This window comes from Schistocerca piceifrons, chromosome 3 (assembly GCF_021461385.2).
Source record: "Schistocerca piceifrons isolate TAMUIC-IGC-003096 chromosome 3, iqSchPice1.1, whole genome shotgun sequence".
Taxonomy (NCBI): Eukaryota; Metazoa; Arthropoda; class Insecta; order Orthoptera; family Acrididae; genus Schistocerca; species Schistocerca piceifrons.
The window spans coordinates 758685517-758710920 of NC_060140.1; the positions used below are offsets into that span (position 1 = coordinate 758685517).

At 39.2% G+C, this 25404-nt stretch overlaps 1 protein-coding gene across 1 annotated transcript in view; it reads right to left on the reverse strand.

Moving 5' to 3' along the window:
- Positions 1 to 25404, reverse strand: part of LOC124789035 (sodium/hydrogen exchanger 3) — a 627528-nt gene that overhangs the window by 35720 nt on the left and 566404 nt on the right. The window contains exon 12 of the mRNA XM_047256324.1: positions 13452 to 13511. Coding sequence (XP_047112280.1) covers positions 13452 to 13511 — 60 coding nt within the window. The remainder of the gene's footprint in view (positions 1 to 13451; positions 13512 to 25404) is intronic.

The following is a 25404-nucleotide window of genomic DNA, read 5'->3' on the forward strand; positions in this document are numbered from 1 at the left end:
ATAATGCCATAAGACAACAATGCATGGAAATACCAAAAGTAAGCAGCTCTAACGGCATTCTTATGTGCAGATGATACAATTACGTGTAAAGTAAAAGCTGCAGAATGAAGTCTTTTTTTCTTCTTCCAGATCTTGGATGTGGTTGGGCAAATTTAAGTTTCTGTAAAGGTACACTTAGCAGAGTCCACTTTTTGTATACATTGTCCATTACACTTTTTATTTCTACCCACTTTTTCTTTCTGTGTCAAATGAAATTGTATATAATGAGTTTTATTAACATTGAAGGCGAGTCCATTACAGTTAAACTATTTGTGAAAATCAATAAAAGCAGCATTAGCAGGGGTTTTTAGGTTTTTCCCCGCTGTTTTATCTATTAAGAGAGAAATATCATCAGCAAAGAGGGAGAACTAGCTCACTGAAGTGGTACAGTGTGAGAGGTCATGTATAAATAAAGGAAACAGTAAGGGGCCCTGCACCAAGCCTTGTGGAGCTCCACTGCTGACTGAGCCCCTTTGTTATGAAGTTGGAATCCATTACTGTCAGTAATTGTTATCCTCTGTTTCATAGCTGTAAGATAAGACTTAATCCATGTCCTCATTATTCCACTTAACCCATAAAAGTCTGTTTTTCTTAACAGTATATCATGGTTGACACAGTCTAAAGTCTTGGATAGGTCACATAGGATTCCAATTGGTGCCAATTTGCTGTTAAGAGATTTCAGAAATTGATAAGTGAAGGAGAAAACAGCATCATCAATTGATAGGCCTTGGATGAAAGCAAACTGACATTGAGAAAGAATGTTATGGCTGTTGAGGTGATCAACAGTTCCACTGAACATCCATTTCTCTAGGACCTTGGAGAAATTTATTAGCAGGGTTATGGGGTGGTAGTTTGATATATCAGTTTTTTTTCACCTGTTTTGAAAAGTGATTTCACACAGCATATTTTAATCTAAGTGGGGCAATACCTTGAATTAGGGATTCATTAAAAGTGTGCCATAGGGCTGTATTTATAGAACCATGACAGAGCCTAAATAGCACTGTCGAAATATTATCAGCCCCACAAGAAATTTTTGCTTTCATGTTTTTCATTTATCTGTTTGATCTCACTAATTATGAAAGGAATTACATGCATCTGAACAGCTCTGGCACTGCCTGCTTTACGCAGATGTGCTAATGCATCACTCATTGAGCCTTTACAGCCGATTTTCTCAGCAGCTGTTAAGAAATGTCTACTGAAGATATCAGCAATTTTCTCTCCAATGTTTTTTACTATGTTTCCACTATGACAAATTTCTATATCAGACATATATTCCAGGTTTTCCCACACTCCTCTTTTTATGGCTAGCCCAATGGTTTCTGCTTTGTTATGTGAGTTGTCAGTTTCAGATGTGATGTACATAGTTTCAGATTTTTTATAACTCTTTTAAAAATATTACAGTACAAATTCATCATTAACATTCTTTTCCATACATACAGGGCTCCAGTCAATCTGCTGCAAGAAAAGTCTGAAGATTTCTAGCCTATCAGTATTTCCTGCCCTGTAAGATTTAAAGGAATACTTAGTTTTATGACACAGCTTAATGTCATTTACTGTAAGCAGTTCACCATCATGATCTGACAGTCCACTGACTATTTGCTTTACAGTGATACAGAGCTGCTCCTGCTCTGTCCACAAAAATATTGTCAATTAAGCACCTAGATAGAGATGAATAGTCTATATGTTTGTTATTGTTACTTTTAGTATTGTGGTGGCTGTTTGCACTTATTCATAAATTTGCTCTTGATATTAACCACAAACATCACGAGAAAGTATATATATTGGCATGTAAGTGTAAGAACGATTTGGTCAATGAAGAGGCTTATGCAATGTTGTCAATGTAACACAAAAATCTTAAAACAAATGTTTTTCTTGACCGTATTTTCAATGCCCCAGAAGACTATGCAGTAGACAGTACTGAAAGACAGTACACTAGCAATCAAGTCTACAGGTCAACACAATGAGAGAGATTTCTATGTGTAATGCAGGAAAAAATGAGCTTTCGTTATCCACTTCAAGTGGGTGATTTGTTGTGTCCCACAATTCCTACAGTTTTTAGTGGGATTCACTGATGATACAGGGCTCATCTTCAGCATGCTAGTGTAGAAGGTGACATGAAATCAGTTAAATGTAAAATCCATGGAAGTTACATTTTATTTATACACATATACAACGATGGAAAAAAATCAAAACACCAAGAAGGAGTTGTGCAACATAAACAAAAGTTAGCAGGCATGTTTCTACATCTGAAAGATAATTTCACACCAATCAAGAAAGACTTGCATTAGTAGCACCACTGTTAGGATGCAAATCAGGTTTGCTTTAAATACATGCTGTAATGGTCATAACCTTTAGTTACTTTTGAGACTGGACATTGTGAGTTGCTGTTAGTCAAGAATGCCTTTCAGGCAACAAAGACAACATTATCAGCACCTCACTGAGTTTGAATGAGTTCATGAAATAGGGCTATGAGAAGCTGGATGTTCCTTCTGTGATATTGCAGAGAGCTTTGGCAGTAATGTAGCAACTGTACATGACTGCTGGCAGCTGATGTCATGAGAATGTTCGGTCACAAGAAGGCCGTGCTCTGGATGGCATGAGAATGTTCGGTCACAAGAAGGCCGTGCTCTGGATGGCCATGTGGCACTACCAAGAGTGAAGATCATCATGTTTGGCATAAGTCTCTGGCGCATCGTACTGCATCTGCAGCAACAATTTGGGCAGCAGTTGGCACCACAGTGACGCAACAAACTGTTACAAATAGGTTACTTTAAGGACAGTACCAAGTCAGATGCCCTATAGTGTGCATTCCACTGACCCCAAACCATCACCATCTGCGATGTCAGTGATGACAAGCAAGAGCTCATTTGGGGCAGGGTGGAGGTCTGTTGTGATTTCAGATGAAAGCTGGTTCTGTCTCTCTGTCAATGGTGGCCATATATTGTTTAGAAGGAGGCCAGTTAAGGGCCTACAACCAACAAGTCTGTGTGCTCGACACACTGGACTTACATCTGGAGTTATGGTCAGGGGTGCGATTTTGTAACACAATAGCAACACTCTCATGGTTATCCCATGTACCCTGACTGCAAATTTGTACATCAGTCTGGTGATTCGACCTGTTGTGCTGTCATTCATGAACAGCTTTTCAGAAGGTGTTTTCTAGCAGGACAATGCTCACCCACACACTGGTGTTGTAACCCAACATGCTCTACAGAGTGTTGATATGTTGTCTTGGCCTGGTCCATCAGTAGGTCTGTCTCCAATTGAGCTCATGTGGGTCTTTATCAGATGACAACTCCATTGTCATCCACAAATGGCACTGACCATCCATGTATAGACTGACTATGAGCAACAGCAGGCATGGAACTCCATCTCAAAAACTGACATCTGTCACCTGGACAACAAATGCATGCATGTTTGCATGCAACACTCAGGTGGCAAGACCAGCTATTAAAGTATCAGCATTTTACATTTTCAATGGCTTATCTCACATTTATATTAATCTATAATCTTTCATTGTTAATCACTGAAATATGTAACCTAGAAAAATGTATTCCTGCTCTCATTAATTATTTTTTGTTGTGGCAATTTTTCCATTAGTGCATGTATTAAGCTGACTTCCAGTATTTCCTTTGTGTCTGAATAAAATCACATGTGTCCAACAAATTTACTTAGAAAACAAAGATCCTAGAACATCATGTAAAATGTAAACATATTTTTGATGTTAATTATATCAAAATTCATGAGAGTTTCATGTTACACGATACCTGTTCAAATTTATCTGACTTTTATTTATGAAATCAGCCTTTATTGAAATACAATTTTTTGATACTAGTCACTTTCAGAGTAGTCCTAGTCAGCTTCTACACATCTCTTTCAATGCTTCTGCCACTGCTAGAAGCTCACTGGAAAGCTTGAAAGCTTCTTTTGGTATGGTGCACAGCTGTATAATGTCTCCCTGTTCTGAAATCTGGTCCCTTCCATTCTTTTTACAGTTTAGGGAAAAGCCAGAAGTCACTTTGTGCCAGGTAAGGGGAATAGGGTAACTGACAAACCTCAGTCATGTTTTGTTTGTGGCAAAAAGTTCTTAATTAATTGAAAATGATGAGCAGAACACAAGACTCACTGTTTGTGTCTAACTGCTTCAAGAAGGTGATGAACAACCTCTTGGTACTTTGTAGTACTCCTTATTGACATAAGTAGCTTCTGGGGTGAACTTATGATGGACCACACCATTTCAGTCATAAAAGACAGTCAGCAGGATTCTCACATTGCTGCAAAGCTGCCTCACTTTTCTGGGTCCCAGGGATAATGGATTCTTGTTTACTGTTCTGTACAACATTGCACCAGCCACAATACAGAGGCTATGAATGCTGTTCTCGGGCACTGGAATTAGTAATTGCTGTGTGCAAGCAGTTGGAAATTGCCCTGAATGCCGTCATATGATTTTAAATTGCTGCAGACAGGTGTTTTAAGGAATACCAACAAGAGATGTACCAGACATACCAAAGGTACCTCAAGGACTATCCTTTCTGGTGGATACTACATCCACTATAGGAAGTACAGGGTATGTCTCCACTCATCCACCTGATTATGAGTGGCATGTCTGTGGTAGGTCTAGAGTTCCTGTACAAGGGGAAAAAAGGAAGATTGGCATTTAATTAGTCACTGACATGGATATCATCAGAGATGAAGAACAAGCTCAGAATTTGTCAAGAATGGAGATAGAAGTCAGCCCTACCATTTCAAAGGAACGATCCCAGCATTTGTCTGGAGTGATTTAGGGATCAACAGAAACCTAGATCTGCATGACTGGAAGCAGATTCGGACCATTGTCCTCTTGAATTCAAGTACAGTGTGATAACCACTGCACCACCTTGCAGGCTTATTCACAGAGGAGATGGGAACCAGAGAGAACTCAGACTATTACATCCATCCCCCTATCCAAAAATTTTGAGTTACTGTCTTTACTGAACCTGTAACCGAGCCAGTGAGACACATTATACCTACTGGGGAACCCCATGTCAATGGGAAGCAAATGCTGGATGTTAGGAGTTTATAAACTGTCAGCAGTTGAAACATACAGCAAATAATGGTGCCTTTAGGGAAATCACGGCAATAGATAGAAATGATTGGTTTGTGCATTCCAGCAACTGACACACACTGCTGAAAAGATTGACCTTGTGATCTCTCAGGTTTTGTCAGAATTAATAGTTGTTGATTCCATTTTATGCACAATATTACTCAGAAAACAGAAATGACAACTCATTTGAATACCTAGACATGTGTGTCACCACTCCACTGATTGTTTTTCTTGTCTCCACACTGATGTATGCTACCCATGTTTCATCCACTGTCACAATGTGAGTCAGGAACTTCATCTCCTTGTCTACTGCACCACATCAAAGACACTGATGCAGCTCCCACCTTCTTCATATTGTGGTCATCAGTCAGATGCTTTGCGACACATCATACACAAAATTTGAATTTTAGCACTTACACAATCATACAACCCTGTCTGTAACATTTTTACAACAGATGGCAACCACTTCTTTCATCATAAAGTAAATTCACCTAATCTTCCCAAAACAAATGGCACCATTTCCTTATGGCAATGTCACTCATAATGTGCTTCCCATATACTACGTGAAATTCACTATGAATGTTTATAGTTTTCAGGTTTTTTATGCACAGAAAAAAATGACAGCACAAAATTCACAGGCAACTGAACTTTCAATAATAATGGGCATTTTGATTTGTGCTTACAGCACAAATAACAGTTCAATAACTTTTCCGCGGCACTGTCAGATTCATATCAAGCTGGGTGACACAGCTATGTTGATACTGCTGATGTATCCCCAGTACTCCATACACCAGACAGAACTTACTTTTTCAACAGCCCTCGTCCTTCAGTTAGACAATTTGAGATTCCTGGGTTGCTGTTTTGAATCACAGAGCACACCCAAACTTAATCAATATGCAATAGAAGCTATAATTTATAGCACACCCTAACTTGTGCAATATAAAATAGAACCTATTATTTATAGCATTTTGATGACATTTAACCAACTGTTAGTAGAAATTACCTCACAGAAGGTGGACAAAAATATGAAAACACCAAAAACACAATGAACTACCATGCCTAATATGGTGTATGGAAACTATGGCCATTCATAACAGCTTCTGGCCATCTCAAAATGCGTCCTGTATTCAGGTAACAATGATGGAAGTGGACAGCGATCTGCAAAGTACACCACAAAGGCTCAATAATATTGAGATCTGGTGACTGTGGTGGCTAGGAGACATGCAACAATTCATCCTCATATTCAAAAAACCAGTCCTGGGTGATGCGAGCTGTGTGAACTGGGGTTCTGTCATCTTGTAACTCATTATCATCATTGGAGGACAAACTGTGTACCAAGGGACTAACCTAATCAGCCAAAACAGTCACATATTCCTTGACAGTAATATGATATAGCAGAGTACCTGTGGGGCCCATGCAATACCACAAGTTTGCTGGCCAAATCTTCACTGAACCTCCACCACATTTCATTCTTGGGACATAAACTGAGCCAAAAGTTATAAACAGTATACAACAAGAATCATCCAAGCAAATCACTTTCTTCCACTGTTCCGTAGTCCAGATTTTATTGTTTAGGCACCAGGTTTTCTTGTTACAGGCATTTGCATCACTGATAAATGGTTTTGGAACTCTAGCTCACTCTGCAATTCCCTGCTTTTGGTGCTCCCTGTGTGTTGTTTTAATATTTCATGAGTGCAACATTTAGTTCTGCAGTGACTTTTTCAGCTGGTGTCTCCTTATTTCTTGTCACAGTTCTCTTCAATCACCATCTGTTAGGATCACTCAACAAACACTTTTGCTGCATGGCACCTTAGTGGGTGATGTTTTTCCATGTTCCCTGCATGTGGTGTAAATTTTTGACAGGGTGTCTCCTGAAACACCAAGCACCTTGGTTATGAAACCACCCATCATACGAGCACCAAAATTTTCTCATTTTCAAATTCACTTCACTCTGACATAATACACTCACATCTACACAGAACACTGTTTTTTGGATTTTGACTGACACTTGCAACTTATTTGAGTCTTGCATATGGGCAATAGGTGGTGAAATACAACAGTGCAACCTGTAGGCTTGGCTAGCATCTGCATTTATGTTGAAGCATGCATTTCTTGTGGTGTTTCCATATTTTTCTCTGAGCACTGTACATATCTTCTACTTTTTATTGTCTTACATTACTTTAAGAATGGAATAACTCAACATTTTATAATTTTGTGAAAACAGTATTACACACAAGTTTAAAGAGGCGCAGTCTATGTCCAATGCAATAAAATATCTATAATTAGTTATTCTGCATTAGGAAGTCAATGAGTAATGTTCATACAATCAGTCAGTGTTTAACATTCAGTACTTTAAAAGCACTTACTGTGTGTGAACAACGTGCTATTGCCAATTGTTTGTGTAATTTAGACTCACCATAGTCTTGGTGATAACAGCTGATCATTGTCAAAAGAAAAATGAGAATAAATGTACATGAACTTGAAACTCTACTTTGATGGCACTGTGAAAAGCTATTTAAAATTAATTCATGACACCAGTCAACCATTAACAGGACATCAAGAAAAGACAATGACATACGAGCCACATGTTAAGACAGTTAATTTTATACAAACTCCATTCATCCACAGTAGTAAGTAATCTTTTACCAGTGCTAGAATGTTTTCAATGTTTGATGAAGGATGAACAATTACTTTAACTTGAAATTCCAGGAGTATTCTAGATATCTTAGACAATACATTGGTAAAACAGTAGAGGAAAAATACGGATTTTGCTGCCATGCTTTAGTTATATCTAATGTATAGTTTTTGCATTTGATTGACAGTTTCCTTGTCAATCTGCCAAATGCAATATTTAGTCAAATTATCTGATTCAAAAACACTCTATGTGCAAGTGTTTTATACCTACCTACAGTTTGCAGTTAGCGACAACTTGAAAACTATGTAATATTGTGTGAGTACGTGTAGTGCAGCAATGTGTAGTTCAATCTAACAGACAGTTTGTACCAGTGCAGATGCTATATGGATAGTGCTGAATGCGAGTGGTTTATTTGATATGCAATTTGCCATATGTCATACTGCAGCACATGAGCATTTGGTGAGAAATTAAATCATATGACAGACAGTGATTTCATTTTTATTGGATTCCATGAACCATTGTCACTGAAACTTCATATGACAAAGTTATATATAAATATGAGTTTGTCATATAAATTTCCTTAAAACACAGCATTTTCAACAAATAAAAGCAATATACAATTAATATATCATTAAAATGTACATGGAGTGAAACAAGTATTGAATTTTTGAGCAATTATGAATGTATAAGAGTGTTAAATAATATTCTGCACTAGTGAAGTGAGTCATGTAAACTGAGCAAAAGGAAAAATGTAAAAACAGCTCGTAATTATATCAGAGAATTAATATCTCTATGTCAATCCACAAGATGACTAAAGATGAAGTGATAAATCAGTCAAATCCAAAGGCTGTAAATTCAACTAAATACCTACGAAATATAATTAGGAACAATTTACTGGAAAGAACACAATCAAAATGTTGTGGGGAAGGCAAACCAAAGACTGCATGTTACTGGCATAACACTTGCAAAATGTAACAGTCTACTAAAGAGACTGCCTACACTATGCTTGTCTGTCCTCTTTTGGAGCACTGCTGCATGGTTTGGGCACCAAGCGAGGCGGTGCAGTGGTTAGTACACTGGACTCGCATTTGGGAGGACGACAGTTCAAACCCACATCTGGCCATCCTGATTTAGGTTTTCCGTGATTTCCCTATATCGTTCCAGGCAAATGCTGGGATGGTTCCTTTCAAAGGGCATGGCTGACTTCCTTCCCCACCCTTCCCTAATCCGATGAGACCAAAGAACTCACGGTTTGGTCTCTTCCCTCAAACAACCCAACCCAACCTACACACAGTTTGGGGCTCTTACCAGATTAAAAGAGTATATCAAAAAAGTTCAAAGAAGTGCAGTACATTTTGTATTATCACGAGATAGGAAAGAGAGTGCAATTGACATGATACAGTATTTGGGGTTGACATTTTTAACCAAGGCATTTTTTTGTTGCAGTGGAATCTTGTCACAAAATTTTGATCGCCAACTTTCTCCATCAAATGGAAAAATATTTTGTTGATGCCGACCTACACAGGGATAAATGATCATCATAATAAAATAAGGGAAGTCAGAGCTTGCACAGAAAAATATAAGTGCTCATTTTTTCTGCACACTGTTTGAGATTGGAATAATAGAAAATTATTGTGAAGGTGGTTCAATGAACCCTCTGCCAGGTACTTAACTGTGATCTGTAGAGTATCCAAGAAGATGTAGATGTAGATGTAGATTTGAAGTTCATCCAGTATTTTAGACATGACACTTTTGCAATAAACTTCAACTCCATTTCAGAGTTAATATTGGCCAATTAAGAGATTTGCTTGGTTATATGACATCAAGGCATATTTATACAAGGGCGATGTACTTGAGGACAATATTATGGAAATGGAAGAGGATGTAGATGAAGATGAAATGGGAGATAAGATACTGCGTGAAGAGTTTGACTGAGCACTGAAAGACCAGAGTCGAAACAAGGCCCCGGGAGTAGACAACATTCCATTAGAACTACTGATGGGCTTGGGAGAGCCAGTCATGACAAAACTCTACCATCTGGTGAGCAAGATGTATGAGACAGGCGAAATACCCTCAGACTTCAAGAAGAATATAATAATTCCATCCCAAAGAAAGCAGGTGTTGGCAGATGTGAAAATTACCGAACTATCAGTTTAATAAGTCACAGCTGCAAAATACTAACGCAAATTCTTTACAGACAAATGGAAAAACTGGTAGAAGCGGACCTCGGGGAAGATCAGTTTGGATTCCGTAGAAATGTTGGGACATGTGAGGCAATACTAACCTTACGACTTATCTTAGAAGAAAGATTAAGAAAAGGCAAACCTACGTTTCTAGCATTTGAAGACTTAGAGAAAGCTTTTGACAATGTTAACTGGAATACTCTCTTTCAAATTCTGAAGGTGGCAGGGGTAAAATACAGGGAGCGAAAAGCTATTTACAATTTGTACAGAAACCAGAGGGCAGTTATAAGAGTCGAGGGGCATGAAAGGGAAGCAGTGGTTGGGAAAGGAGTGAGACAGGGTTGTAGCCTCTCCCCGATGTTATTCAATCTGTATATTGAGCAAGCAGTAAAGGAAACAAAAGAAAAATTCGGAGTAGGTATTAAAATTCATGGAGAAGAAGTAAAAACTTTGAGGTTCACCGATGACATTGTAATTCTATCAGAGACAGCAAAGGACTTGGAAGAGCAGTTGAACAGAATGAACAGTGTCTTGAAAGGAGGATATAAGATGAATATCAACAAAAGCAAAACAAGGATAATGGAATGTAGTCAAATTAAATCGGGTGATGCTGAGGGAATTAGATTAGGAAATGAGACACTTAAAGTAGTAAAGGAGTTTTGCTATTTAGGGAGTAAAATAACTGATGATGGTCGAAGTAGAGAGGATATAAAATGTAGACTGGCAATGGCAAGGAAAGCATTTCTGAAGAAGAAAAATTTGTTAACATCGAGTATAGATTTAAGTGTCAGGAAGTCATTTCTGAAAGTATTTGTATGGAGTGTAGCCATGTATGGAAGTGAAACATGGACGATAACTAGTTTGGACAAGAAGAGAATAGAAGCTTTCGAAATGTGGTGCTATAGAAGAATGCTGAAGATACGGTGGGTAGATCACGTAACTAATGAGGAGGTATTGAATAGGATTGGTGAGAAGAGAAGTTTGTGGCACAACTTGACTAGAAGAAGGGATCGGTTGGTAGGACATGTTTTGAGGCATCAAGGGATCACAAATTTAGCACTGGAGGGCAGCGTGGAGGGTACAAATCGTAGAGGGAGACCAAGAGACGAATACACTATGCAGATTCAGAAGGATGTAGGTTGCAGTAGGTACTGGGAGATGAAGAAGCTTGCACAGGATAGAGTAGCATGGAGAGCTGCATCAAACCAGTCTCTCAGGACTGAAGACCACAACAACAACAACAACAACAACAACAACATATGACATCATCACAAGAATCAGCCAGGACGCGAAGAGCACATTTTGAAACCAGGAGATGTACTGTGTGGGCTAAAGTATTAGGCAGTCATAATTTAGTCACAACTATGAAAGGCTGTGGTTGCAGTGGCCCTAATGACTTGGTTAAAATGTATAATTTTCAGCTACTGCAAAGTACATATGATGCAGTCTGTGGGCACATGCAGTGTAGCACTATTTGTTAGTGATTCTTGGCTGAGAAGATGTGTCATCCTAGACCAGGCAGTAGAATATGTGGAGCACACTGAGATGAGTAAAAATCATCTCTTGTCACATTGCAGCTACATGACTTACAAGCTGCACCACTGCATGTTCAATAGAGTTGTAATTCTTCCATCTGCCTAAAACAATGAAGAACTATGAACAGTCATGCATTTTATCTACATCTACATCCACATCTACATGCACACTCTGCAAGCCATCGTATGCTGCATGGCAGAGGGTACCTTGTACCAGTACTAGTAATTTTGCTTTCCTGTTCCACTCACAAATGGAGTGAGGGAAAAACAACTGCGTTTATGCCCCTGTACAAATGCTAATTTCTTTAATCTTATCTTTGTGGTCCTTACATGAAACATACTCTGGTGGTAAGGGAACTGTTCTCTAGTCAGCTCCAAATGCTGGTTCTCTAAATTTCTGCGCTTACACCTCATGAAAAGAGTGTTGTCTTCCCTCCAGGGATTCCCATTTGAGTCCACAAAGCATGCCCATAATACCTGCATGTTGATCAAACTTACTAGTTAAAACTCAAGCAGAATGTCACTGAATTTCTTAGATGTCTTCCTTTAATCCAACCTGACATAGGGCCCAAACACTCGAGCAATACTTAAGAATGAATCACACTAGCGGTATATACACAGTGTCCTTTATACATGAGCTACACTTTCCTAAAATTCTTGGAATAAACTGAAGTCGACCATTTGCCTTCTCTATTACCATCCTTATGTTCTCATTCCATTTCATATTGATTTGCAACATTAGGCCTGGATATCTAATCAATTATTTTCTGTTAAGCATCACACTAATATGCTGTATAGGATTGTTATCCTACTCATCTCAGTTAACTTACATTTTTCTGCATTTAGAACAAACTGCCATTCATCACACCAACTAGAAATTCTGTCTAGGTCAGCTTATAGCCTCCTACAGTCACACAAGCTCATCTTCCCACACAACAAAGCATCATCAGCAAATAGTTGCAGGTTGCTACTCACTCTGCCTGTCAGATCATTTATGTATCTAGAGAACAATGCTACTCCATTGTGAAGTGGGTATTATAATGAATTAAATTTTGAGATGGTATAAGAAATCCACTGACTTCTCTTGTTTACAATGTCACATTATGATAGGCAAGAATTATGATAATGCACAAAATTCTGTCAATTCCACTAAACACTCTCAGCAAAGATAACATAATTTGACATGAGTTTAAAGGTTTTTATCAAACTGCCTGAGAACATAAAAACCATTAAGCATACATTGCTGTTTCAAATATCATTATAGTCAAATATACAATGCCACAGCATCTACTAAGGCTATGAATATATAGACTTGGTATGTTACTGCTTTGTGTTCCATTTCCTATCCAGTGGTGGTTCATTTGAATGTACAGACAGAGTGCTAGAACAGTAACTGATTTGGAATTATAATGGGTACCTAATTCTTGTATCAAGTTAAGGAATCACATATGTGAAAGCTGTGTACAATTTCAATGTAGTTGAGATCTCCAGTATCCATAGCAGTCAGTACTATTTTAGATAAACAAATACAACAAAGGCCACACCAAGAGGTAGTCCACCAGGCAGCTATGTCTGATGCTTCCACCATTGATGGTTGTGCCTGTATTGCCGGGTAATGTGGATAACCTTGGTATGACATTTCTGATGCGTGCACAAAATGCACACTGTGTACTAATAAATAGTGCAAAACAGAGTCTTCACTGAATCACCTGAAGAAGACTCGAAGGTGCTTAGTTGAAATATCATGCTTAGAAGTAAACAATCACGAGCTGCAACCCAAAAATATTACTGACCATTTAGTATGCTGAGAAGACTTCGACATCTTCATGTGAACACAATGTGTTTACAACAGCTGAAAGAAATATCCCTGCATATACTGGTTAAAACAAAGGTAGAATTTGGAAAAGGGTTCAAAAATTAGCTTTGTTACACACTTCAAAATGGGAAATGCTTAGAGAAAAGAAGTTTTTACTTACCACCATCAGAATCACGTGACATCTTTTTCTGAAGCCCGTCTCCACCTGATACTGGATCATCTGGTCAAAATAAAATAAACATCACCTAAAATAAAATAACTGTGCAGATACAGAGACTAAAACAGACCAATATTAGGTGATGCCTCTTTCTAAAACCTTTCATTTCACTTCAGTTTCTTGCCTAGGGAGATAATTCTTTCTCTATAGCATATGACATAGGATAACTAGGAGAAATAAATATGTGCCTTTTTTGCTCTAAATGAGTGTAAAATTATTAAAAAGGCTTTGCTCTCTATGAATTCCTTACATTAATTAAAACAACTAAAAAATGACAGTCTCTCAACCATCTTACAAACTGCACTTTGCAGTATTAATATTAGATCTGAAGATAATTTGTTGATCATATTCAAACAGGTAATCCAAACAAAAAATATTGTTATCCAAATTGCATTTTCTTTCGTACAACTGAAGTCTAATACGCGACATCTTGTTTATTTTAGATATAATATTAAATTTAAGAATGTCTGTGTTACATTCTCAGCATATGTATAGTCTTTCTAATTTCTGTTACATATTTTGACTGTTTATTGTGGTACCATTTATAACAGGATACAATGAACAGAAATGTGTGACCTCTGTGTTACAGGAAAAAATACAAAAAGTAACATATTCCACTCTCAAATATCTGCTGGGTGAAGTTCAATAGTAATTTACTGTGACTTTGATAATTATTACATTTGTTAATAATATCCATGTGTCACATTTCCCAACACTGGTCCACATTCTGTTTCATTACTACAACAGTGATAAATATTTGGCATTATTACCAATTTACATAGTTAATCATGTAATAAATATTACAGTTGTAGTGAATTATCATCTTTCTTTACCTGGTAGTTGTAACAGAATGGAATAAATTATTTTACGTGTTTCCACCCACCATCATAGTTTTTCTAATTTACAGACACACTTCCACAGGCATACATCCAAACACAAATGTCCAGAGTCACTGGAGCACTTATACTGCAAATGTGTGCATCAGAGTGTGCATATAATCAAGAAAAATACTGATAGCTAGAAACCTAATGTAATTTTATGATCTGTTACATATGTCCATGACTTATCTACCAGTCAGCTAAAGCTGACTGGCTGTCTTTTCCTATGTATTCTCTGTTTACATCTATTATCATTATAGCTACAAAAATGATTACCCATGGACTGTGAGTTTCATCATATTAAATAATCAGAAATGATTAGATATATGCAGCCATTTGAACTGTCTACTGATTTCAAAATTAAAAACCCCTCTGCTAATCATCCTCCAAACCAATGTTGCCCATTTTATGTGACAGTGTCTCTATAAGTTGCTGTTCCAAACACCCGCACAAAAGTCACACAGATAAGAGAAAGTTCCTGGCTGGCCTATTTATTCTGTACCATGGATGAACCAGTACTTTTGAAACAGATCTCTTGTAACATCAATGAAATATATGTTAGTCTTACATACACATTATTAAAATAAAATGTCATTTAACTTATCAGTCTCAATGGTAAAATTTGCAAGCAGGTGAAAATTTCAAAAAAAAGACACAAGCATATAACTAAAGCTACATGATAAAATCTGACCAATCACGAATTTGTATAAAGGCAGTATCACAGCATAGGCCTAATAAAGGTATCTTAACAATTAATTCCATGAAAAGTACATTAATAGAGTGCAAAAGAAATTAATGTTGAAGCATATGTATTAATATTGCACATCAACATGTCTAAGTATTGTTTGGATACATGATTCCTCACATGAGAAGAAACCAAATATACATACATCAAAAAAAGTTTTGCATTGCCCCAGTTCCCAGAACTCCTGAAGATAGACATTGACTGTGGATACTGTATCACAGACACAGTTCCTTTGACTGTTGAGAGATGTCACTAAACCCACCCAAAGATGTAAACACCCATGAATGAACAGCGCCTATTAGACGGAGGGGGTCCAACAGTTGATCAGTTCCAGTCATTCTACCAGAAAGGAGTTACATGGCTCGTGTTGTCTGTAGTTCAACCATGCCTAGACAGTCAATACCACGGTTTGATCATGTCCGCATTGTTACTTTGTGCCAGGAAGGGCTCTCAGCAAAGGAAGTGTACAGGCGTCTCCGAGTGAACCAAAGCAATGTTGTTCCGACATGAAGGAGATAAAGAGAGACAGGAACTGTCAACGACATGAGTAGCTCAGGCCACCCAAGGGTTAATACTGCAGTGGATGACAGCTACCTACAGATTATAGCTCAGAGAAATCCTGACAGCAATGCCACCATGTTGAATAATTATTTTCGTGCAGCCACAGGACGTCATGTCATTACTCAAACTGTACACAATAGGCTGCATGATGCGCAACTTCACACCCAACGTCCATAGCGAGGTCCATCTTTGCAACCACGAGACCATGCAGCGTGGTACAGATGGGTCCAACAACATGCCGAATGGACCACTCAGGATTGGCATCACGTTCTCTTCACCAATGGGTGTCGCATACGCCTTCAACCACACAATCATCGGAGACATGTTTGGAGGAAACCTGGTCAGGCTGAATGCCTTAGACTCACTGTCCAGTGAGTGCAGCAAGGTGGAGGTTCCCTGGTGGTTTGGGGTGGCATTCTGTGGGGCCGACGTACACTGTTGGTGGTCACAGAAGGTGCCGTAATGGCTGTAGGATACGTGAATGCCATCTTCCAACCAATAGTGCAACCACATCAGCAGCATATTGGTGAGGCATTCGTCTTCATGGACAACAATTCGCACTCCCATCATGCACATCTTGTGAATGACTTCCTTCAGGACAATGACATCAGTTGACTAGAGTGGCCAGCATGTTCTCCTGACATGAACCCTTTGGAATATGTCTGGGATAGACTGAAAAGGGCTGTTTATGGACGACGTGACCCACCAACCACTCTGAGGGATCTACGCAGAATTGCTGTTGAGGAGTGGGACAATCTGGACCAACAGTGCCATGATTAACTTGTGGATAGTATGCCATGATGAATATAGGCATGCATCAATGTAAGAGAACGTGTTACTGGGTATTAGAGGTACCGGTGTGTACAGCAATCTGGACCACCACCTCTGAAGGTCTCACTGTATGGTGGTACAATATGCAATCTGTGCTTTTCATGAGCAATAAAAAGGGTGGAAATGATGTTTATGTTGATCTCTATTCCAATTTTCTGTACAAGTTCCGGAACTCTCAGAACAGAGGTGACGCAAAACTTTTTTTGATGTGTGTATATGGATGATAGCGCTAAGTCTAAACTCTGGTAAAACTATTAAATGTGAATGTACTGTCTGCTGAACATCAAGATAATTATGTAGATAGTTATTCAGGCCTCAAAATGGGAATACTAAGCTTTGGAAAACAATAAGTAAATAATGGTGAGTTCAGCACTTCTAATAAAAATGTAGCTTTTGTGAATTACATGTGTAGACCAAAACTCACAGCCAATAACAATGGTGGTGATCTTGTATCCACAGTAGCATTAACGTACTGTTGCAAATAGAAAAGTGCTAAGTGAAAACAAATACAGAGGGTGCAAATGCTTAAAGCTGGACATGTTTTAAGACTATGGGATAGTGACTGGATTTCAGTAAATGAAAATGGTTACTGAGAATATGTATGGGGAAAATTATGTTTGTTCTTGTTGTATTTCAGTCATTAATTTATTGCAAACATTAAAGATAATTACTTCTGCACTTCAGCAATTGAAAACAAAATCACTAAATCAAATATTTAATATCTGAAACTATTGCAATTAACATAAAATTATGTGCATCTCAAAATTTGTTGATACATACATTACAATTGCATGCACCAGGCACATAAAGAGTGAAGAAATGACAAATTATCATTAAATTATTGACTAATATTCTATAAACTGACTATCATTTAACTTAATGGGCAGGATACAGCTTTTCACAAATTCTATAATATTCTGAGGGCAATATATTTCTGAGTATATGCATTGGCAAAATTCCTCATTTGTGTGGCTTTAGTGTACATAGTTGCTATACAGTATTTTGTTGTGGTTTACATCAACAAATGTGTACTGCTATAAGTCAAAAGGAAATGAGTCCAAAAACATCAGTGTCAATCACAGGATTACCTGGAAAATGTGCATGAAGACAATATTTCTAGATGTAAACAGAAACCCAACAAAAAATACCGATAACAATGTTTTGAATGAAAACATGGAAAGTGTGTATTAAAATAAATATAAATACTTTAGGAATAAAGGAGACATCTCACAAAACAGCAGAAGTGATGTGTCATTGACAGTCTCTCTCTCTCTCTCTCTCTCTCTCTCTCTCTCACACACACACACACACACATACACACACACACACACACACACACACACACACACACACACACACACACACCTGTGGCCATAAATAGTGCAGGCTTGACACTCAATGCTACATCTGCATTTCTGCAGGTGGACTGGAGTAAGGTGAGGGTTGTGTCAGGTGGGGTGGGTAGGGGAGAGGCAGGAGGAAGGAAGAGGGGTTGGGGTGAGTAGCTAGCAGCTTGGAGGGTGTCAGAAGGTTTGCTGAGGAATGTGGGAGGGAGGAGTGGCAGGTGCATGGGCTAGGCATGTGATACAAGGGTACCAGAGCAGAGGGTAACCAGCACATAATGGAAGTGACTTGGAGATATGGACTGGTATGGAGTGATAGGGCAGAGGAATGGGAAACTGTTGGGTAGGCAGTGTGGGGAAGTAGGTTAACAGTTATCACTGTGAAGATACTGTCCCTATGCCCTATCCCCAATGACCTCTTGTCATGTCACCCTCTTCCAATCCACATCTCAAGTCACTTTCATCATGCACCATAACCCACATGCTCATATACCTGTGTACCATATTCCTAGGCCACACACCTTCCACCCCTCTCTGCCATATTCCCAGCCAGAAAACCTGATCCCTCAATCCAAGCTGCTACCTACACTATCCTAACGCTTCTTCTTGCCTCCTGCTTCTCTACCTGCCCACCACATCTGACACAACCTCTACTCCAACAACCTAGTTTAGCCATTGAAGTGCAATCTTGCCATTGTGTCTCCAGCTGGCACGATGTAGGGGCACTGGTTCATCCATGTTCATGAGCATGCATGTGCACTTGTGCACTTCTGTGTGTGTGTTTTTGACAACTCAACACTTCTTCTATTCAGCGAGTGATCTCCTTTGCTCCTAAGGTATTTACATTCTGCCAGAACTTTCCTTACTAGATTTAAAATAACCATACATTTTTAATAGTTGCAAAGATGTATCTGAAAAAATTTAAATAATGTTGATAAAAATCTGATTTGGTAACATCTTGTTACACATTTTTATCAGCAACTGATTACAGAAATGTGTGCTGTGCATATGGTCATATGAAAATGCTGGCTGGTGTGACAGACTTCTAATCATTCAGATCACGGGAAACAATATTTTCACAGAATTCTACAACCAGCCACTAACAGTCATACATATCAAAGCTAATATGCATTGTGAATTCTCAAGTTTTCCTGTACACAAGTATGTAAGTGACCAGAATACATTTATGCTCTTTTGCAGTTCTTTGATAACAAATTGCAATTTGAAAACGACAACAGTGCTCATTAATATTATATTATAAATAAAAATCAACTCCAGTAAGCAAAAGTATGATGATTGAAAGTCCCAGAAGCTCTTTAGATCAATAAACAATTAGGCATGCTTTTGAAATTTAGTTTTACATGATGAAACTTAATTAAGACCGTCAGTGACAGAGCACCTCATGTTCCTGGTGCTAAGAAGGCGAATACTCCATTCGTTTGTTGCATTTTTTACAAGCTTCCAGCAGGAGCAACTTATTTATTTACAGAGAGCTGTGTAGTTACTAGATTATTTTTGTAATTTCTTGCATGTTCAAGTGCTTACTATGCACAAGCTTTTATTTTAATAACAGTGTAGTGTACCATACCACCATTGATATCGACCCTCGGATCGTACAGGGTTTTGTTTGTTTTGGTTAGTGTAGCTCAGTGTCATGTCGAATTCCTGCTGCTAATAAGCCAAGTACACCATTCATTCGTTGTATATTTTTAGGCTTCAAATGGGAGTGACTGCAGTAATGGATAGGAACTGTGATTACTGTGTACAGATGCAAGCTGAGTTGGTAATACTTCGCTCACAGCTCCAGGCTGTATTGGCTTCCATCACATAGCTTGAGGCTGCTGCCAAGGGGCATCTCTGTGGGGGATCAGACGCGGGGATGTGAGAGATGTCGAGTACGTCCCATGTGCCCCCGTTCAGTCCACTGCTGTGGTCGTCCTGGGTACTGCCCTTACTGAGGTTAACCCCTCACCCGTGGTCAAGTGGGAGATCACTCCAAAGTCTGGCAGGCAGCAAAAAACTTTCCAAGGGGCCAATCGTAGGGCCTCCCTGGTTCATTTGACAAACAGGCTTCGGGCATTATCTGTGGCTGACGATGTCTCTGAGCCAGAAGCAGTTGTCCACCCTGTTCCAGAGGAAGCTTCTCAGCCCAGAAGGTCTGGGTGTTCACAGAGGGTGGGTTTGCTGGTATTTAGGAGCTCCAACATTAGGCATGTAATGGGGCCCCTTAGGAACATGGCTGCCAAGGAGGGGAAGGAAGCCAGTGCGCATTTCATGTGCATGCAGGGGAAAGTCATTCCGGGTGTGGAAAGGCTGCTTCCGGATGCCATGAAGGGTATAGGGTGCAGCCAACTTCAGGTGGTGACTCATGTCGGTACCAGTGACATATGTTCCTTTGGATCGGAGGATATTCTCTCTGGTTTTGGGCGGCTAGCGGAAACGGTAAAACTGCAGTCTTGCTTGTGAGATTAAGGTGGAGCTCACCGTCTGCAGCATTGTCGATAGAACTGACTGTGGTCCTTTGGTGCAGAGCCGAGTGGAGGGTCTGAATCAGAGGCTCAGGTGGTTCTGTGACCGTGTAGTCTGCAGATTCCTTGACTTGCCACATCGGGTAATGGGTTTCCACGTTCCGCTTAATAGGTCAGGAGTCCATTACTCAAAGCAAACGGCTACATGGGTAGCAGGGACTGTATGGAAGGGACTGGGAAGTTTTTTTTTTAGGTTAGGGGGCCTCAGGGAACCAGAGAAAAGGCGTCCATCTAAAAGGAGCGGGTAAAACACAGTAAGATAGTTGTAGAAACGATCGGTATTGTAGTTGTAACTTGTCATTGCTGTGCTGGGAAGGAACCAGAGCTCCAAGCCCTAATAGAAAGCACTGATGCTCAAATAGTTATAGGTACAGAAAGCTGGCTAAAGCCGGAAATAAGATCAGCAGATATTTTTCTAACTATCTAACAGTGTTCAGAAAGGGTAGATTAAATACATTGGTGGTGGAGTATTTATTGCTGTTAGAAGTAGTTTGCTTTGCAGTGAAATTGAAGTAGACAATTCCTGCGAAGTAGTATGGGTAGAGGCTATACTTGACAATTGGACTAAATTATTAATTTGGTCGTTTTACTGACCCCCAACTCAGGAGATATAGTTGCTGAACAATTCACAGAAAACTTGAGTCTCATTTTAAATAGGTTCAACACTCATACAATTATAGTCGGTGGTGACTTTAACCTAATCTCAATATGCTGGAAAAATTATAAGTTTAAAGCCAGTGGCAGGCATAATAAGTCATCCAAAATTGTACTGAATGCTTTCTCAGAAAATTATTTTGAGCAATTAGTTCATGATCCCACTTGAAGCATAAATGGTTGAAAAAGCATACTTGACCTCTTAGCAACAAATAACCCTGGACAAACAGTGAGTATCGTAGTGAATACAGGGATTAGTGACCACAAGGCAGTAGCTGCTAGGCTGAATATTGTAACTCCTACAACAATAAAAAAGAAACGGAAAGTATATGTATTTATAAAAGCTCATAAAAATGCTCTTAACGCCTTTTTAAGAGACAGTCTGCACTCCTTCCAATTTGATCATGGTAGCATAGAAAAGTTGCGGATGATTTCAAGGAGATAGTAACGACAACAATTGTGAGATATATACCACATAAATTAATAAGTGATGGTACTGATCCCCCATGGTACACAAAACAGGTCAGATCACTGTTGCAGAAGCAGTGAAAAAAGCATGCCAAATTTAAAAGAATGCAAAATCCCCAAGACTGACAAAGTTTTGCAGAAGTTCAAAATATAGTGTGTACTTCAATGTGAGATGATTTCAATAATTTCCACAACAAAACTCTGTCTCAAAATATGGCAGAAAACCCAAAGAGATTCTGTTCATACATAAAGCACAGCAGTGGCAAGAAGCAGTCAATACCTTCACTGCGCGATAACAACGATGAAGTCACTGATGACAGTGCCACTAAAGCAGAGTTCTTAAACATGTTTTTCCAAAACTCCTTCACCAAAGAAGACAAAGTAAATATTCCTGAATTCAAATCAAGAACAACTGCCAAGATGAGAAACATAGAAATAGATATCCTTGTTGTTGCAAAGCAGCTTAAATCACTTAATAGAAGCAGGGCCTCTGGTCCAGATTGTATACCAGTCAGGTTCCTCTCAGAGTATGCTGATACAATAGCTCCATTTTTAGCAATTATATACAACCACTCGCTCACAGAAAGATCCGTTACTTAAAGACTGGAAAATTGCTCAAATCACACCAACATTAAAAAGGGAAGTAGGAGTAATCTGTTGAATTATAGGCCCATACCACTAATGTCGATTTGCAGTAGGGTTTTGGAACATACACATTCTTGCGAAACACAACTAGCTCTTTCTACTCATAAAGTACTGAGAGCTATCAACAGGGGATGACAACTTGCTCCCATATTTTTAGATTTACAGAGGGCTTTTGGCACCATTCCTCACAAGCGCCTTCTAACCAAACTGCATGCCTTTATAATATCGCCTCAGTTGTGCGACTGGATTCATGATTTCCTGTCAGAAAAGCCATAGTTTGTAGTAACAGATGGAAAGTCGACAAGTAAAACAGAAATAATATCCGGCATTCCCCAAGGAAGTATTATAGGCTCTCTATTGTTCCTGATCTATATTAATGACATAGGAGACAATCTCAGCAGCTGTCTTAGATTGTTTGCAGATGATGCTGTCATTTACCATCTCGTAAAGTCATCAGATGACCAAAGCGAATTGCAAAATGATTTAGATAAGATATCTATATGGTGCAAAAAGTGGCAATTGGCCCTGAATAAAGAAAAGTGTGAAGTTATTCACATGAGTACTAAAAGCAATCCACTAAATTTCGATTATGCGATATGTCACAGAAATCTGAAGGCTGCAAATTCAACTAAATACTAAGGGATTACAATTACAAATACCCTAAATTGGAACAATCTCATAGATAATGTTATGGGTAGAGCCAACAAAAGACTGCAATTCATTGGCAGAACACTTAGAAGGTGCAACAGGTCTACTAAAGAGACTGCTTCCACCACGCTTGTCCACCATATTCTGGAGTATTGTTGTGCAATGTGGGACCCACATCAGATGGGACTGACGGATGATATCAAAGAAGTACAAAGAAGGACAGCTTGTTTTGTATTATTGCAAAGTAGGGGTGGTAGTGCCACAGACATGATACGTGAATTGGAGTGGGAATCATTAAAACAAAGGCATTTTTCATTGCAGTGGGATCTTCTCATGAAATTTCAATCACCTGTTTTCTTCTCCAATTGCAAAAACATTCTGTTGGCACCCACCTGCATAGGGAGAAATGATCAACATGATAAAATACGAGAAATCAGGGCTCGCACAGAAAAATTTAAGTGCTCGTTTTTCCCACACACCTTTCGAGAGTGGAATGGTAGAGAGACAGCTTGAAGGTGTTACAGTACACACAACTACTTTTCCTTTGGAGGGAACATATACAAATAAATCTGTGACACAACCATTGCCAGCCATATGGCACCCTCCAATGCTAATCTGTTTATGGGCCATCTTTCTTCCATGCCCCGAAAACCCTGGTCTGGTTCAGGTTCACTGATGATATCTTTATGATCTGGACTCAGGGCCACAATACCCAATTCTCATTCCTTCACAACCCCAACACCTTTTCTCCCACCGACTTCACCTGGTTTTCATCAACCCAGTGTGCCTCCTTCCTGGATATTAACCTCTTCCTCTCTGATGGTTCCATCCACATTTTTGTCCACATTACGAGGGGCATTTGAAAAATCCATGCAAAGTCCAAGAGATGGCACCACCAGCATGTATTGAGGTTATGTTTAGTTAGTAGCATCTTTGGAAAGAACGAACACCAAGTTTCTGCCATATTGGTCTATTTCTTTGTGTTTGGCATTCGTGTGAATCAAAAAATGGACGAAAAAGAACGTCATGTGATGATTAAATATTACTTTATGAAAGGCAAAATGCCTCAGAAGACTAAAGAGAAGCTTGATAAACATTATGGCGACTCTGCACATTCAATTAGAACAGTTTATAAGTGGTTTCAAAATTTTCGGATTGGCCATATGAGCACAAGTGTTGCTGAACGCTCTGGACGCCCTGTGGAGGTTACGACTCCAGAAATCATTGATAAAATTCATGATATGGTGATGGATGACAGAAGAGTTAAGGTGCATGAGATTGATAGTGCTGTGGGCATCTTGAATGAACGGGTATGTAATATTTTGCATAAACATTTGGACATGAAAAAGCTATCCACAAGATGGGTTCCACGATTGCTCACGCTTGACCAAAAACGGAATCTTGTGAAGTGTTACAAGGATTTTTTGCAGCTGTTCAGGAAGAATCCGCAGGACTTTTAAGCATTGTTTCACCACTGTGGATGAAAGATTGATACATTACTATACTCCTGAGACCAAACAACAATCTAAACAATGGGTTAACAAGGGAACATCTGCACCAAAAAATGCGAAGACCATTCCTTCGGCTGGAAAGATTATGGCGACTGTCTTTTGGGATTCACATGGGATAATCCTCATAGACTATCTGGAAAAGGTTAAACCATTACAGGTGCATATTATTTATTGTTATTGGACTGTTTGAAAACCAATCTGCAAGAAAAACACCAGTAATTGGACCGCAAAAAAGTCCTTTTCCATCACGACAATGCACCTGCACACACCTCAGCAGTTGTAGTTGCAAAATTAATGGAAATAGGATTCTAACTCATTTCACATCCCCCCTATTCTCCAGACTTGGCTCCCTCAGACTACTATTTGTTCCCCAATTTGAAGAAATGGCTGGTGGGACAAAAATTTTATTCAAACGAGGAGGTGATTGCACCAATTAATAGCTATTTTGCTGACTTGGACAACTCCTATTATTCGGAAGGGATCAATGTATTAGAACAGCATTGGACGAAGTGTATAAGTCTAAAAGGAGACTATGTCAAAAAATAAAAAAAGGTTTACCCCGAACAAGTAAGTAGTTTTTATTTTTGCATGGACTTTTCAAACGCCCCTCGTAAACCCACCAACCAGCATTAGTTCCTGCAGTTCAATAGCTGCCAACCCTTCCACACCAAAAAAGCTCTCCCATACAGCCTGGCTACCCAGGGATGGCACATCTGCAGTGACAAGAATTCCTTTACCCAATATGGTGAAGTTCTCACAAAGGCCTTTACAGACAGGCAGTATCCCCCAAAACACAGTGTGCAAACAAATTTCATGTGCCTTGTCCCCACACAGCCCCAAACCTCACACCACCCCCAAGAATCAGCTGCACAAGAGCATTCCCTTCATCAACCTGGACTCAACAAACTGAACCACATCCTTTGTCAGGGCTTTTAAGTATCCATCAGCACACTCTGAAATGAGAGATATCATACCCAAGATCCTTCCTACCCCTCCTAAATTTGTGTTCTGTCACTCACCCAACCTCCACAACATCCTAGTCCATCTCCATGCCACTCCCAATCCTGAGACCTTGCCACAGGGA